We start from the raw sequence: 15919 nt of genomic DNA on the forward strand, positions 1-15919 counted from the left end.
AATTCACTATCTATCTTGTCATTTACATTTTATTAATAGCTAAATAATTTAAAATTTAGTTTGACATTCACGAAGTGTCAAACTCAAATGTAAATAATAACATTTGCTTTGCTTAACAAATTCAGATTAAAATAAAGTAGCCTACTTCCTAATCAAAGATTTCAACTGACGTTTAGTGCGTGGTAGGAAATAACCGGATTGTGACGTCACATTTTAGATTTTGAGGTCGATTATCTCGAAGACGGTTAGAGATATCGAAATGCCGTTTTCAGATTTGGATTCAGAAGACAAACCCAGATAGCAAAATGTGATTCATAGGACATTCATAGAATGTCCTAAAAGAATAATGGAATATTCAGTGAATGTCCCCTAGATATATATATTCTTATAGAATATTCCTAGGACCAGCGTTTTGTTCAGTCCTAGCGATATCCGACGGATATCTCTGGAGAATATTCCACTAATATCCCAGATATTCTATGAATATCATATAAACGTTCCGCATTCAAAGAATATCTTCAAGTGATATTCCACGCATATTTCAGATATTACCGGGATATCCTAAAGACATTCAAACAGGTACATTCGGGGAAGCACTCCAAGGAAATATACCATGAATATTGCAGATATTCCTTGAATGATCCATGAATATCCAGGCTCGCACATTCAAGGGGCAATGCTTTCGGGAATATCCTAGATATTCCTTAAATATTCTCTGGGCTTTCCAAGTAACATATTTAAAGAATATTCGCATGCACATTTTGCACTGCAGTAATATTTTATGTAAATTAGGCCGAGTGCACACAGATAAAGCAAAAACATAATTAATAACAAAACTTTTGAGTAATGGTATTAGAAGCGGTTTTTTCTTCTCGATTAATAGGACACACATTGGTAAAGCAAAACGTTGTAGGTTGTATTGCTTCACCAATGTGTACTCGCTCTATTAACCAAGAAAGAAAAACTGCGCTGAACATTTTCTATAATTGCGTTTGCTGTATCAGTATGCACGCGACCTTTGCACAATTTGGGGAAATATATGAATGAGAATATTAAAATATTAACTAATATTAATTAACTCTTTATTTCCAAATTAAAATTAATTGTGTGTTCTTCGTTTTTCTTCATCCTCTCTTTGGCTTTTGCCAGCCATTTGCTTATGGCTACTTCGACTTCCTTAGATGTACAATCTATATGTAGTTTCAATATAGATTCTAAAAAAAATATTTATTTTAGTTTTCATATTTGGATTATCTATACAGGGTGCGGCAGATAAACCATTGGTTAGAAAGATCTCGAGAATTAAAAGGCACTGAAAACTAAGAATTGGAATGTAGGGATTTTCAAGGGTGAACTATTTAGTACAAATCAGCATCCTTTTGCTACTTCCGGTTACACCGGAAGTTGGTTATAACTTTGTTTTTTTTTAATGGGACATCTTGAATTTTATGGCATTTTTAGATTGTCCTTTAGGAGCTGATTTCACTGATCTATCACATTTAAGTCCAAAGGTGAATAGTTCCGAAGATATAGGGTGTTAAAAATCGATATTTTTAAATTTTAGGAATTTTTTGTTTTAAAAGTATTGATTATTGGTCAGAACGGATTACATTTTCCTATCCTAACTTTTTATTTACTATACATTGACATTTAATTGAAACAAATACAGGGTAGTCGAGAATTCCGAATTTTTGACCATCCTGTATTTGTTTTAATTAAATGGCAATGGATAGTAAATAAAAAGTTAAGATAGGAACATGTAAGCTATTTTGAACAATAATCAAAATACTGATAAAACAAAAAATTCCTAGAATTTAAAATTATTGATTTTTATCACCCTATGATCAAAATCGGAAATACTGTAGCTGTTTTGTAGTAGGTACATGACAGGCTATTTTTGACTACCTATTCCATGAACTTTTATTTGCCAATTTTATATGTAGTAGGGCCATAATACTACATAAAATTGATAAAAGTTTATACATTATTTCCGATTTTAACTTGATACAGTTTACCCAAATAAGCCGGTCATAGTGTATTGGAACTTTCTTATGCAGGGTGCATAAGAAACATACATATCAATGCAGGGTACATATCAATTTTGAGTTTTCAGTGATCTTTAATTCTCGAGATCTTTTTAACCGGCCGTTTACCTGCCGCACCCTGCATAAGAAAGTTCCAATACACTATGACCGGCTTATTTGGGTAAACTGTATCAAGTTAAAATCGGAAATAATGTATAAACTTTTATCAATTTTATGTAGTATTATGGCCCTACTACATATAAAATTGCCAAATAAAAGTTCATGGAAGAGGTAGTCAAAAATAGCCTGTCATGTACTACAAAACAGCTACAGTATTTCCGATTTTGACTTGATACATCAATTTTAACTCACCAACATTTCTATCTATCTATCTCACGCTTTCAATTGTAGTAGGTTGAAGAACTTTCATTAGAATATTTAATTATTTTGACTAAATCTTTATATACAGGGAAACATATTTCAAGTTCTATGTAGAAACAATCAATGACAAGTATTATTTTAAGAAAATTGCTGCCTTCTGGTAACTCTAAATTTAGCCTGCTCCTTTAATATTCGCTGTGAGTTCTATTTAAAATAAATACTGAGGAATTATTATTTAATTCATTTACTGGGAATCGGTCAGGAATATAAAAAAATTCTTTTGTTTCTGTACGTTTCGGTTTATTTTAATTTAAACCATTTTCAACAGTTTGTCCATCTCATAGAGGTTAGTCGTTAGTGGTTTCGTGTGTCAAATATATTTATATTTATTTATTTATATTTGACACACGAAACCACTAACGACTATATATAACCTCTCTGAGGTGACAAACTGTTGAAAAGGGTTTAAATTAAAATAAACCGAAACGTACAGAAACAACAGAATTTTTTTATATTCCTGACCGATTCCCAGTAAATGAATTAAATAAAATTTGACGGTCATAAAACAAACTTATAATACTGAGGAATATTATTTTTGATAAACTTGTTTAATAATCTGATTTATTTCTACACAAAACTGTCAAATTTTAACAAAATATATACTCACTTATTACGGCAGTGCAAATTAGAGTCTTATTAAAGGGATTTTTCCCCTTATGACCTTGAAAACTGTAGATAACTGCTAATTGATCATTGAAGATTTTTTTCAAGCATCTCCTGACACTTTCCTTGTAATCAAAACCTCCCACCTGACGCATGTAAATAACCTGCAGACAGTCACTTATTAGATTTCTAACTGTAGTCTAACAATTTTTATTTGAGTGTGATTCATTGTTGAGAATGCGCTTGAATCTCCTTTTGATATAGATACAGATGAATCGTACTCAAATAAAAATTGTCAGAATATAAACATTGAATATTTTCAATACAAAGTCTCAGAAAAATTTTAAAAATATAAGAATATCACTCACAAAGTTGTCTAGATTTGTAGCATTTTCTAGTAGCTTTTCAACGTCTCCTAGTTCTTCTAAGGTGGATAGAGGTAATTTCTTATGAACTTCATCATCAGTTATATCTGTACTTTTTTGTTGCCCTCTGATTATAGTGGACAATTCATCCACTTTTCTGTCAATTTCACTAAGTTTTTGTTCTTGTAATTCTAACGTTCTTTTTATTCTTATTAAATATGAAATTGCAGTTTCTTGAGCATTGGCATCTAAAACAAAAATCAAAATTATTGACCAAATAGCAACTACATAGGTGCTTTCACTGTAGTATTGAGCCGTACTTTTTGTTAACAATTCATATTGTTTTCACGCAAACCATCAATTTTTTTAATTGTTAAAAAATCAGTTTGACATCTGTAAAGTTGATTTACAGCCAATACATAAACTGAAATTAGTACTTAAGCACAATGTGAATGGTCTTTAATTTTAGAAATTCAATAACAATTAGAAAATAACTTACTTGTTGGTGTGGGTTTGGAAGTTTCTTGCACGGTTTTTACTTCCTGTTTGTTTTCTAATCCAATATTTGGATGAGTTCCTAAAAGATCATAGTTATAAATAAAGCTTATGTAAAAATACACATTAAAGAATGTGCCACAGCACTTGAATTTGTACTCCAATCTGTCGAACGGTACGTTTGTCAGTTCACTTGCTTTGGTGGTAGATATATGCAAGTGACTATAACACTATGAGTTCATATCATATATTATATTTACAGTACAGCAAGTTAAAATGAATCATCACCTCATAAAACTTATTTTATTATTAAAAATGTGCTCACTTGATTTAGATGGGGTACACTTTTCATGTTGTTCTTTCTTAGACTCTGCAATAAAATAGAATTACAAAATTAAAATTTATAATAACACCTTTTTAATTTTACAACTTACTAGGAAATGAATGTTCAAAAACCAGATCTGACCCATCTGAGTCCTGCTCACTACTACTGCTCGCTATTTTCCTTGGTTTAGGAGGTCTCTTTTGTGGTAACACAGTTTCTTTATCTGATTTGTAATTCTGGCTATTGCACGCTTTACTAGCTCTAATGTGAGCTTTGTTAAACAGTACAAATTCTGTCTGGCTTTCTAACACTGCCTCATGTATTGGCCATTCCTCTAAGGGGTCATATTCTTCAATAATAAAGTTGGATAACTCCTTCTCAGTATGATCGTCCACGGGAGGAAATTTACAAAGTTTGTTTGCTTTGTCATACCACTTAGCTGGTACTGCCTCAATTGTTTCACTTTCTGGAAATCTCAAAACAACCCAAGGCATTTCTTCAACAAATTCTTTGTAGGTTTCCAGTGTTCCATAAAAAAAGATATGTAACTTATTAAAATATTGTAGAATTTTATGATTTTATGTGCAATAAGATTGCTTCCTGATAATAATTCAGTAGTGCTCTTCAATAAATAAGGTAATAAAAATAATAAAAACAATAAAATACAGGCTGCATATACCCAAAATAACCATAGGTGCAGTTTTAATTTTTTTAATATCAGCCTAACATGCATGCATATCTCCACTTTTTTTATTTCACAAATACAGAAGCTACAAATATAACAACTCTTTCTTGATAATAAAAAATAAACCAACTTTAAGGTTGATCTTACTATAATGACGAACATTTCTTCACCATTTTTTAACAATTTTTTGTAATTTCTTTTTTATGTAATTGAGAGTTAGTTGGTGTAAAAGGTTTACGTATAATAATTTATTCTAATTTTAACTACGAGCCTATACTGAATCAATATATATGATGGAACTCTTTTAAATAACTGGAACTGGGACTATTTAAAAGTAATTTTAAAAGAAAATTAAAAAGTATTTAAAAAATGGTCAAGGAACATTTCTCAGTAGGGTAAGATCAACCTTAATAAATACCGAATCACCATGCAGGAAGCATCTTAATTGTTACATATATTACTATTCAGTGCAGTAGAGGTGCAACTACAAATTTGTTATTGTAAGGCATTCTACAGCATTTTAATGCTATATCTGATATTGGCCAATATTTTAAAGTACTTAAATTTTCTACTAAAAATATATCCAAGTTTGATGAATTACAAGGAATGTTAAAAAAGTCAGATTTACTCTGATATTCTGAACCTATTACTACATTCTGATGTAATCTAGGGCAATATACAATATTTTTTATTTCAATAATTGACTTATCTTTTAGGATGCAACAAGAATCTTTTAAAGAAAGAGATAATGCAAATTTCTCAAAGCATATTTTTTTAAATTCAGGCCCTGTAGTATCGTCTATTAAAACACCCCCTACATATTCTCTTTCTAAACAAAATTGGAAAGGAATTTCCTTATTTCTATTTTGTGGAGTAAATTGAATTTTATTAGTGTTTAGTTCATAATTACGCCGAATAATTTGCTGAAGAGGTTTGTCATGCTTTCTAACCTGCTTAAGTAAACTCTGCAAAAAATTTTCACTAGAAAAATTACTGAAATTCTCTAATGAACCAAATTTTCGACAGTCATCAGCTAAATGCAGCAGATTATGAAAATTGTGTGACATTATTTGTTTACCATATAACCTCTGAACGGTTTCGACAAATTTTCTTAATAAAGCCTCTGCATAATCTATTACATCTACATTGTTGCTATCTGTCAAACTTAATAATAAATGTATTGAAACGGAAAGCATTAAAAAATTTTGATATTTTTGCTTTTCTATTATATCTTTCAAAACAACTGGACCTGTGTAAATTAAAAACTGTCTATATTCAGTAGCTTTCCAGCGTTTTGATTCTTTTAAAGTTCGAGGTTGACGAGAAAATTCTGATGGAATATAACCAGACATTTCCACCAACTTTGCAGATATATTTTCAATTTGTCTACTGGATAGTTTATGTGGAGGTCGCCCGTTACACCAAATTCCACAAACAATTTTTTTTACAACTCCTAATGCAATTAGGTGCATGTAGTCTAATGGTATATCAGTTATTAGATTTATGTTTTTAATTTCACTTAGAATGGTAGTCCCTGTATGATGATCTGAATCATCCTGCTTACTAAAATTATCATGTGTTCTTTTAATAAAATTCAAATCTGTAAAACACACTCTATCACTTATATATTCCCCTTCCTGAGTACATTTTGTACATGAACTGTAGCCGGAATGTCCTTTAATTTTTAGTATCGAAGCCTTTGCAACTGCATCAAATAAAAACATACTAATTTTAAATGCATAGGATTGTCCAAACACCACAACTCCATTTTGAATTAAATTATTTGCCTCATCCACAAATTCAGACAAAAAATTGTTAAAATCATGAGGTTTTTCATATCCGTGATAAATCCCTATCAAAAATACTGGACTGTTTAAACTACATTTATTATTTATTCCCAAAATCGGATAAACTTGACTAGCTGAGCTTTTTGACAATGGTAGGCCATCAATATTTATACCTATTTCTATACAATCTCGAGCTGTGGGTTTCATATTAAACTTTTTATAATGATTTTCTAAACCTTGTTCTATACCAACATGACAGTAATGACCGGGAGTTACATTTCTCATAATAGTACACTTTGGAGTGTATAAGAAGGTTCTTGGATCATGAGGTAATTGAGAGAGATTATTACTTTCTTCTGAGGAAAAGGATCTTAAAATATCTAACAAAGCTCTGAGTGATGAATGGGGTACACTATATGAAACGGCCCAGTCTCGCAATTTATTGAACCCTGTTGAATTCCTTGGTTTAATAAAAAATGTAGTATCAGAGTTTAAAATCTGGTTTGGAACAGTTTCTAAATTATGAATTGTTTCATTACTGGACATTACTGTATCTAAATCACTCTCCTCACTACTTAAATTAATTATTGGATCACCCATACATTCATCGGAAATATCAGATTGTGAGGCTACATTAATAAACTCATTAGAAGATCCTTGATCATAGTTAGTTTTTACTGTGGTTTTACTTTCACGTGTTCCCGCATTTTCCTTAACATAGTTTAGAACTTGAACTATTTCCCTATTTGTTCTTAGATAAAAATTACGGTTTCGTTTTAACATAGTATGCTTTCGTGGCATTTTATAAAGTAACTTAAAATTGTACTTACATTAATATCCACAAAATTTTGGCCGATGCTTGTTTAAAAAGTCGCCTATTGCTACTTGCTTGCTTTGCTTGCCGAGAATGGAGAATGCCGATGCCACAAGCCGATGCCGCCAAAATGATCATGGAACAATGGTGTTACATCAAAGAATACACCATGGAGTGATTATAGATACTTGATTTGTTCTCTTGTTTATGTTTTGACGTGATTAAAACAAAGCTACAACTATTAAACTTGCTTCTTTTTCATAAACATCATTATACACTTGTGCTATTCCATTGCATTGAACAAAAACAAAAGTTTGACAGCAGACAGCACGACCGTCAATTCTTCTTCGGTTTTTCACTATGTACACATGGCCCTTTACTATTTAGCTTTTTAGAAATGTCTTAAAAGAATATTCTGGGGATCTGCTCCCAAAGAATATTCCTCGAGAGATATTCTAAGGATGTGCTACTGAAGAATATTCATCGAGAAATATTCTTAGAATTTACCCATAGTATTGTTCTATGGATATTCTGTTGGGAATATTCACAGAATATTCGTCCAAGATATATATATTCGGCCGATATTCCTGGAATATTCGGAATATTTATATTCTTTTCAGGACATTGAGAGAATGTCCCAGGAATATTGCATGCTATCTGGGAAACTACATAAGAATCCATCGATACATCTGCTCTAAGTATTGCAGGAGCGGCAACGCAATAACACACAGACTTTTGCAAATTTATAAAGGAAAAGTTTTCGTTGAAAATCTCTGAAAAAGAGATTTTTGAAATAGAGCGCGCCGCACCGGCAAAAAAATCGGATAGACATGCATATTTAACAATTAAAAAACAACGGTTTAAGTTACGGTTAGACGCAATCACTCTTCATAATCTTGAAGCTGAATGTTAAAACTTCAATTTAAGTATCTGGCAACCTCAAAAATGCTAATTTAAATATGAGTTTTTAGGCCTCGAAAATGCGTATTTTCGCATTTTTCAGATAGATGTTAAATCGCCTATAACTCGAAAACTATCACTTTTTAAGAAAAATTACAAGATACCTTACGTGTTTAAAATGACCCAAAAACCTAAAAATATATGTTCCAGAGCAAAAAAACGTGATCTTTTGTATTTGTTTAAAAAACAATTTCTGCCCAAAAATTCCGCGCGGCACCCTTCAGATTTGTTTAAAGGGGACATTTTTGAATAGGAATCCACAAAGAAACCGAATCAGAAAATTTTCCAGACGGAAGCGGTCTCACCACATGGACTAATTTAAACCTACATTTTCTGTAGCCACAACACATCTCTCTTGCCATAGGTACCTAGATGCTTAGCTATTATGACTATAATCATTGGCGAAACGTAAGTTGTTTAGACATTCTTCATCTATTTTTTATTCCCTTTGTCATCCAATCCCAATCCAAATTCTTAAAAGAATGTTATCCTAATTAAGTGAAATTTATGTAAAAAAGACCATTATTAAAATTTGTTTGAATAGCTCGTTTGATGGATTTCTAAAAACAAAGATTAAGAAATATAACGGCAAAACGCAAAACAAGAAACAAGTCGATTTTCGTATCGCGAGAAATCAATGCCTAAAACAATTCTTGTTTAATTAAATTTAATCATCTTCATCTTACACCATTCTATGGTACAAAGGATTTTGATACTTTTTATTATGTAGGTACTAAAAATAAAAATTACATAAATCCAAAATAAATAAACTAAATCGAACAAGTTCACAAGATTTTGTAACAGGAGAATAGGAATGCGAATGCGAGAAGATCGTCTGGAGTCGTCGTCGTCTGATTGAGTCTGTTTACAGTTCCCGGTTCTGTTCATTCATCCATCACTTAACACATAGATGGCGTAGACAGTCAAAGATGGGATTTCATGTGGCGGTATTTCATGTGGGATTTCATGTGGTACCTTGGTTTTAGAATAAAAGAATCGTAATAACTAGGTATTTCTGCTGTTTTCCACATGTTATTATTTCCACATCTTATTATCTTAAATCTTAGATACATAATTAACTATTTAGATGGGAAATAAGCCACAATTAAATTGAAAAAAATAATTGTATCAACTTTTCGACGCCCAAATCGGGTGTCGTTGTCAAAATACAAAATACTACTAAATTAAACAAAAATGTTGTTGCTTAGTAAAAATTCTTCTAATAATTTATTTAATCTGACTCATTTATATCGGCAATTCAGACATAGGATACATTTTAAAGTCTTTTACTTTAAAATGATATTATGCCAATATTTGTGAATTGCGATCCTGGGACGACTTTACTGAAAGATAGTTCATTCGATTACATGAAATCAACCCCAACTCAAGAATATCCGCCACAAAAAATCATAGCACGCGATCTGTCCAGCTGTCTTTAAAAAGACAACCAAAAAACGTTTATTTCCCATCTAAATAGTTAATTATAAAAATGCCAAAAGGAAATAGCTTCAGAACAACATCTTTAGATACATATTTTAACATGTTAAGCCCCGCGTGACAAAGACATCTGTGTCGCACGGTGCTGTGATCTTGGTGGAGCGCGTGACTTTACCGGTAGTGTGTCTCATTGTCTCACAGCCGTATTAAAATATTAATCTCCGGTACACAGGTCTGTAAGTTTAATTACATATGACCTTTTCTGGTAATTTCTTTAATAATATCTCTCCCGCTATCATGTAAAACCCGGACGCTTTCTTTATTAGGATTTCATTCGGATTAGTATATAAGGCGAAATTACACGGTTCAATCGAATTGAATTCACTTTGGTTGAATGGAGCAGAACTGAAAGAAATGTCTATTTACACGGTATCTGGAAAGTGAACTATTCAACACATATTCTTCCCCACTGATCAGATATAAATAAGTTCACCTTCCTTTGGTTGAAAAGTACTTTCTAGATGCTCAGCAAATTTGTCAGCTTTCTGCTTATTATATTTTATCACTTTCCCCTGATATTATAGGTGGATTCTGTATTATTGGTTTTCTGAGGCGTCTTATTGACAAGAATCTACAGGTCGAGCAAGTCTCGTAAATTTCACGATTGCGAGCCACGCTTCACGCAACCGTGTTTGCGTACTTGTGTTTCAAGTTGCGTGGTCGTACGGAGTTATATTTACCAAATTTAAATATAATCGTTTTCAAAATTAAATCAATATGTCAATATGGCTACTGGGTGTAAAAGATAAATCTTATTCTATCTGTTCTTAATGAGTTTTAGATAATTTTAGTTGTATTTCTTTGTAATTTTGTGTTGTACAAAGATTAATTTAACATTTTCTCTGGAAGTATTCATTTAGAAAGATAATTTTGTGTAACTTGATTGCTTGATTCTGTGGTGTGAAGGTGGTTAAACTTTTGTTTTATTTTTTTTTGTTTTGTTTGTTTTTGTTGTTGCGAATATATCGCAGAAAGTTTTTAGATGAAGTAATTGTATGATGAAGATAACACAGAAAATACAAGAGGGCAGCATACTTTGCAAAACAACTGTTACAATTTGAAATCAACAATTTGTTAAGTTGTTGTCTTGCAGAGGAATATTTATAATCAATGCTTGCAGGTAAAAAAAGTGACTTTTTAAAAAATTATATCTTGGAAACTAAAAATTATTTTTATTTATAATTGAAACATGTAAAAGTATAGTACTCTCAAAAAAATTTCAGCCAAAAATATTCATTTTTGTAGAGTTGACTGCAATTTTTCGACAACAGCCCTTTTTTGCCGTGAGCAGCATAACAAGTCCAGTCTCATCTGAAATCAAAGTTTCTTGTAGTTTATACCTCTGGCTAGTGAATCAACAAAGGATTTTTTATTAGATGAGGTCATTTTTGTTTTATAAAAAAAACTACTTTAAAAATGAGAAAAATTGGGGTCAAAAATGTGTTTAAACTTATGTAAAATCTTCAAATTTCATTTTTTTTTAATTCCTTCGTTCATATTCTAGCCAGAGGTATAAACTACAAGAAACTTTTTGATTTCAGATGAGACTGGACTTAGTTATGCTGCCAACGCAAAAAAACTTAAACTCTACAAAAATGAATATTTTTGGCTGAAACTTTTTTTGAGACTACCTTAAGTACTATACTTTTACATGTTCCAATTATAAATAAAAATAAATTTTAGTTTTCGAGATATAATTTTTTTAAAAAGTCACTTTTTTTACCCACAAGACCCCTTAAAAAAATGTTTGGAAGAATATGTTTGATGGCCAAGATGCATACATATATTTAGAAGGAAAGTTCCTGATTTCTGTAGTATAATACATAATACCGAAGAGGAAGTAGCCCTAAGCGCCGGACTCCACTTGCGATTTGTAGTTGTGAAGATTGAACACATTCTTTCAAATAGAAGTCAATCCATGATTATTTAGTCGCAAATGGATTGACTTGTATTTGAAACAATGTGTTCAATCTTCCTGATTACAAATCGCAAGTGGAGTGCGGCGGTAATAACACCAAAATATTCCATATAGGTCCATAGAAGGTACACAGACATTGAAAAATTCCTGGAATATCCCCGAAAACATGTTCCCTGAGAACATCCCAGGAAAATCCTGTGTCAGCATTTTAAACATTACCTGAATGTCTTATTGGAACATTCCATGAATGTCCACGAATGTTCTCTGGACATTCAAAATATATTTTGTAGACATTCCCTGGATATACCAGAAATACAGTGATGAGCGCTCTAATAACCGGCAAAATAGCACAAAAGATGTATTAAGTAGTGAGATAAAAAGACATGAAACTAGTCGAGCTGGGAAATTTAGCGATATTAACTTATACATTTAGATTGTATTGATTGTGTACCACCTTCAGACGTATCAGACGAGTTTGGAAACTACCACTGTCACAGTGACAGTTTTAGTTGACATACTCCTCCGATATGTGTAAAGGTGGGATCAATATAACGTAAATTTAAAGGTTAATTTCGCTAAATTTCCCAGCTCGACTAGTTTCATTTCTTTTTATCTCACAACTAAATATTTTGCCGGTTATTAGGGCACTCATCACTGTACATCCTTGCTGATGTGACAATACCTCCTATCTGTTTTTTCATGAGTTTTGTATGAGAGATGGAAAAACATGTTTTAAGGTCACCTCCTGTGTTCATATGTAAGTTTTGACTTGTTTTGTAGTTCATAGATAGTTTAATTTACTACAAAACAAGTCAAAAAATATCATATGAAAACAGGAGGTGACCCTAAGACAAGTTTTTAGTCTCTCTTACAAAACTCATGAAAAAACAGATAGGATGTATTATTACATCACTGACGATATGTGGCCATACCAAATAATACATCCTTGATAAATATAAACATTTTTATTGAACAAAATCTTTTCATACATTTTTTTAATGCAATTTACTGATATTCCTAAATATTTCAAAAAAATGTGTCACATTTGCTTTGTAAACCTTTCTTTTGCCTTTCGTAGCCACATATTCCGTTTCCTTCCTGGTTTTTTTGTAGACCACTTCTTCAGCTGATTCTAAAAAAAATAAAATAAATGGTAATTTTTCTATCCTTTACAATTAACAATCAGAAGAAATATTATTTACAGATAATGATATGTATAATAATAATAGGTTTGTTCTAGCATCAGTTTGAAACCATCAGCGAATAGTGGACCAGCGCGAGTAGAGGGGATCGCACTGGTGACTGTATTATGTTCTTTTACTGACCAACTGTTTGCTGATGGTTTTTGACTAGTTTGACCGTTTGCTAGAACAAACCTAATAATAATGAATATTTTGTATTTTGACAATGACATCTGATGTGGAAGTCAAAACATTAATAAAATTATTTTTTCAAGTTAACTTTCACATGCGCGTCTTAAAATTTAATACTTATATCATAAATAACTATTAAAACTATCTTAAGAGGAAACAGTATAGATCAACAGGTAGCGAAAATGTGTTCCAAGATTGCGGCTGTAATTTTGAATATTTTTTCAAGATATTTGGCACACATATTCGTAATATAATAAAGAATGGCGGTACAGAGCCCAATTTGAAAAATATATTAATATGTGGAAATTACTCTGTAATTAAATACAATATAAAAAAAAACGAGCTTGTACCGCCATTAAGAAGAACAAAAAAATACACTTTTTTCAAATACAACTTTTTTTATCCGATTTTGTGTTATTTTGGAACTACTAAAATTTTTTATTTCATTAGTAGTTCCAAAATTACACAAAATCTAGGCATCGGATAAAAAAGTTTATTTGAAGAAAGTGTATTTTTTTGTTCTTCTTAATGGCGGTACAGGCTCATTTTTTAAATATTGTATAATTACAGAGTAATTTCCACATATTAATATATTTTTCAAATTGGGCTCTGTACCGCCATTCTTTATTATTTTACGAATACGTGTGCCAAATGCCTCGAAAAAATATTCAAAATTACAGTGACAATCTTAGAACACGTTTTGGCTACCTGTTTATCGCTACTGTATTACCTTAAAACATTGCAATTTGCTAAACCAGTATATTTTACTCTACTACTACTCTACTAGCTACCTCATTTTCCACTGTTTCTAAAGACTTGTTTACATGGGTAGAGTTTTGAGGAGAGTAGAGTAGTGGTAGTACTCTACCAAAAATGGCTTGATACCATTCACGTGAGGAGAGTACAAGTATAGTACTGATGCTAGTATAGTGAAACCGATTTTTGTATTTTTAAACACTCTTGATTATAAGTGCACCTTAAATTCTTAATTTTTTGCTTAAGCTTGTTTACTCCAAAGCCCCCTTTGCCATTCTTTCGACGATTTCATCCTCCGCAGCTTGCTGCAAACTTTTATTTCTGTAGTATACACTACCTAAATTCCATAAACACTGGTATTCGCCGTATTATAGCTCTACAAGTTTTAAAGTTTCATCTTCGGTGAACTTCATTTTCACTATTTACACAAAACACAATTCCAGCCAGAATGACAGCGCCCCCATGTACTCTCCTACCTACTCTATTCTGCCATAATTGAGCGTGTTCCATGGGTAGAGTGTGCAGCCGAGTAGACATTTTGGCAGTAGTGGTGGTCATAGAGTAGTTACTTTGCCATAGGTTGCCAGTCACTCTACTTTAACTCCAACTATACACTCTACCAGCTATTCTACTGTGCTGAGCATTTTTACAGGTAGAGTTACTCTACTCTATCAAGTACTTGCATCATTACTCTACCCGTGTAAACAAGTCTTAAATCTACTGAATGAAAATCTACTTAATCTTAATCTACTCTTAATGAAAAATGTCTAAAATCATTTACCCACCTAGTATTATTGTAGAATTTAAGACAGTCCAGTGCCTTATAAATAATTTCAATATGAATATTTTTCCCTTTAATTCTCCTTTGATACCACTCCATTTTAGATTTTGGGGAACTTATTTCATTGTGTTTATAGACCATATTTATTGAAGGAACCCAATCTGGAGATTGTTATTATCTATTAAGTCGGCTGGTTTTCCTATAAGATTAAAATGTTAACATCTTCAAAAATCGTTACTGTTGTAATTGTAACTTACCAGATATAAAATGATTACAGCAGACAGGACAGGAAAATTTTCATTTCGCTAGTAAAACCTGTACATTGTATTGCATTTAACCATTGTTGTCTCTCAGATACCTTATTTAGTTCAGTTTAAAAGTGAACTTTATCTTGACTTTATCACATTTCACACTTCAAAACACAACACCAATGAAGCATATTATCTTTCTAAATGAATACTTCCAGAGAAAATGTTAAATTAATCTTTGTACAACACAAAATTACAAAGAAATACAACTAAAATTATCTAAAACTCATTAAGAACAGATAGAATAAGATTTATCTTTTACACCCAGTAGCCATATTGACATATTGATTTAATTTTGAAAACGATTATATTTAAATTTGGTAAATATAACTCCGTACGACCACGCAACTTGAAACACAAGTACGCAAACACGGTTGCGTGAAGCGTGGCTCGCAATCGTGAAATTTACGAGACTTGCTCGACCTGTAGATTCTTGTGTCTTATTGTGACTTTCCATAAAGAATACTCACTGCGTTGTTACCACCTCACTTAGATATTACAGCAATTGTTTTATTTTTGATTCGTTGTATCTCTTGTTTGAATTGTTGGCTGGAGTTGTTGATTAAAGTTTTCAAATAATAATATAGTCTGTTGCCACACACGTCTAAGCTTTTCTTTTTTTCCGAAATTAATTCTTTAATTGTTTTAGGATAGTTTTTAACACGTTTTGTTTATAATTGTTATTACCGGTATATTATTTTCCAAGCAGCGGTTTGTATATTTTCAGTTCTAAAGTAAAATCCAGAGTTAGAATGCAGTGTAAGTCTTACGGCGCGCATGGATGCCG

At 31.7% G+C, this 15919-nt stretch overlaps 1 protein-coding gene and 1 long non-coding RNA gene across 2 annotated transcripts; both read right to left on the reverse strand.

Moving 5' to 3' along the window:
- Window positions 1–1065: 1065 nt before the first annotated feature.
- Window positions 1066–7841, reverse strand: LOC126885636 (uncharacterized). The gene is made up of 7 exons (XM_050652268.1): window positions 7556–7841; window positions 4363–4761; window positions 4254–4298; window positions 3933–4010; window positions 3437–3681; window positions 3073–3232; window positions 1066–1214 (listed from the first exon to the last, which is right to left on the reverse strand). The coding sequence occupies exons 2-7, from the start codon at window positions 4745–4747 to the stop codon at window positions 1075–1077; spliced, it is 1053 nt and encodes a 350-aa protein (XP_050508225.1). The 5' UTR covers window positions 4748–4761; window positions 7556–7841; the 3' UTR covers window positions 1066–1074.
- A 4907-nt stretch (window positions 7842–12748) lies between these two features.
- Window positions 12749–15590, reverse strand: LOC114326924 (uncharacterized). Its single transcript, XR_007698411.1, has 3 exons — window positions 15082–15590; window positions 14829–15023; window positions 12749–13046 (listed from the first exon to the last, which is right to left on the reverse strand). It is a non-coding gene; the product is annotated as an uncharacterized LOC114326924 (long non-coding RNA).
- Between the last annotated feature and the right edge of the window lie 329 nt (window positions 15591–15919).

Source organism: Diabrotica virgifera, chromosome 5, assembly GCF_917563875.1.
Source record: "Diabrotica virgifera virgifera chromosome 5, PGI_DIABVI_V3a".
Lineage (NCBI taxonomy): Eukaryota > Metazoa > Arthropoda > Insecta > Coleoptera > Chrysomelidae > Diabrotica > Diabrotica virgifera.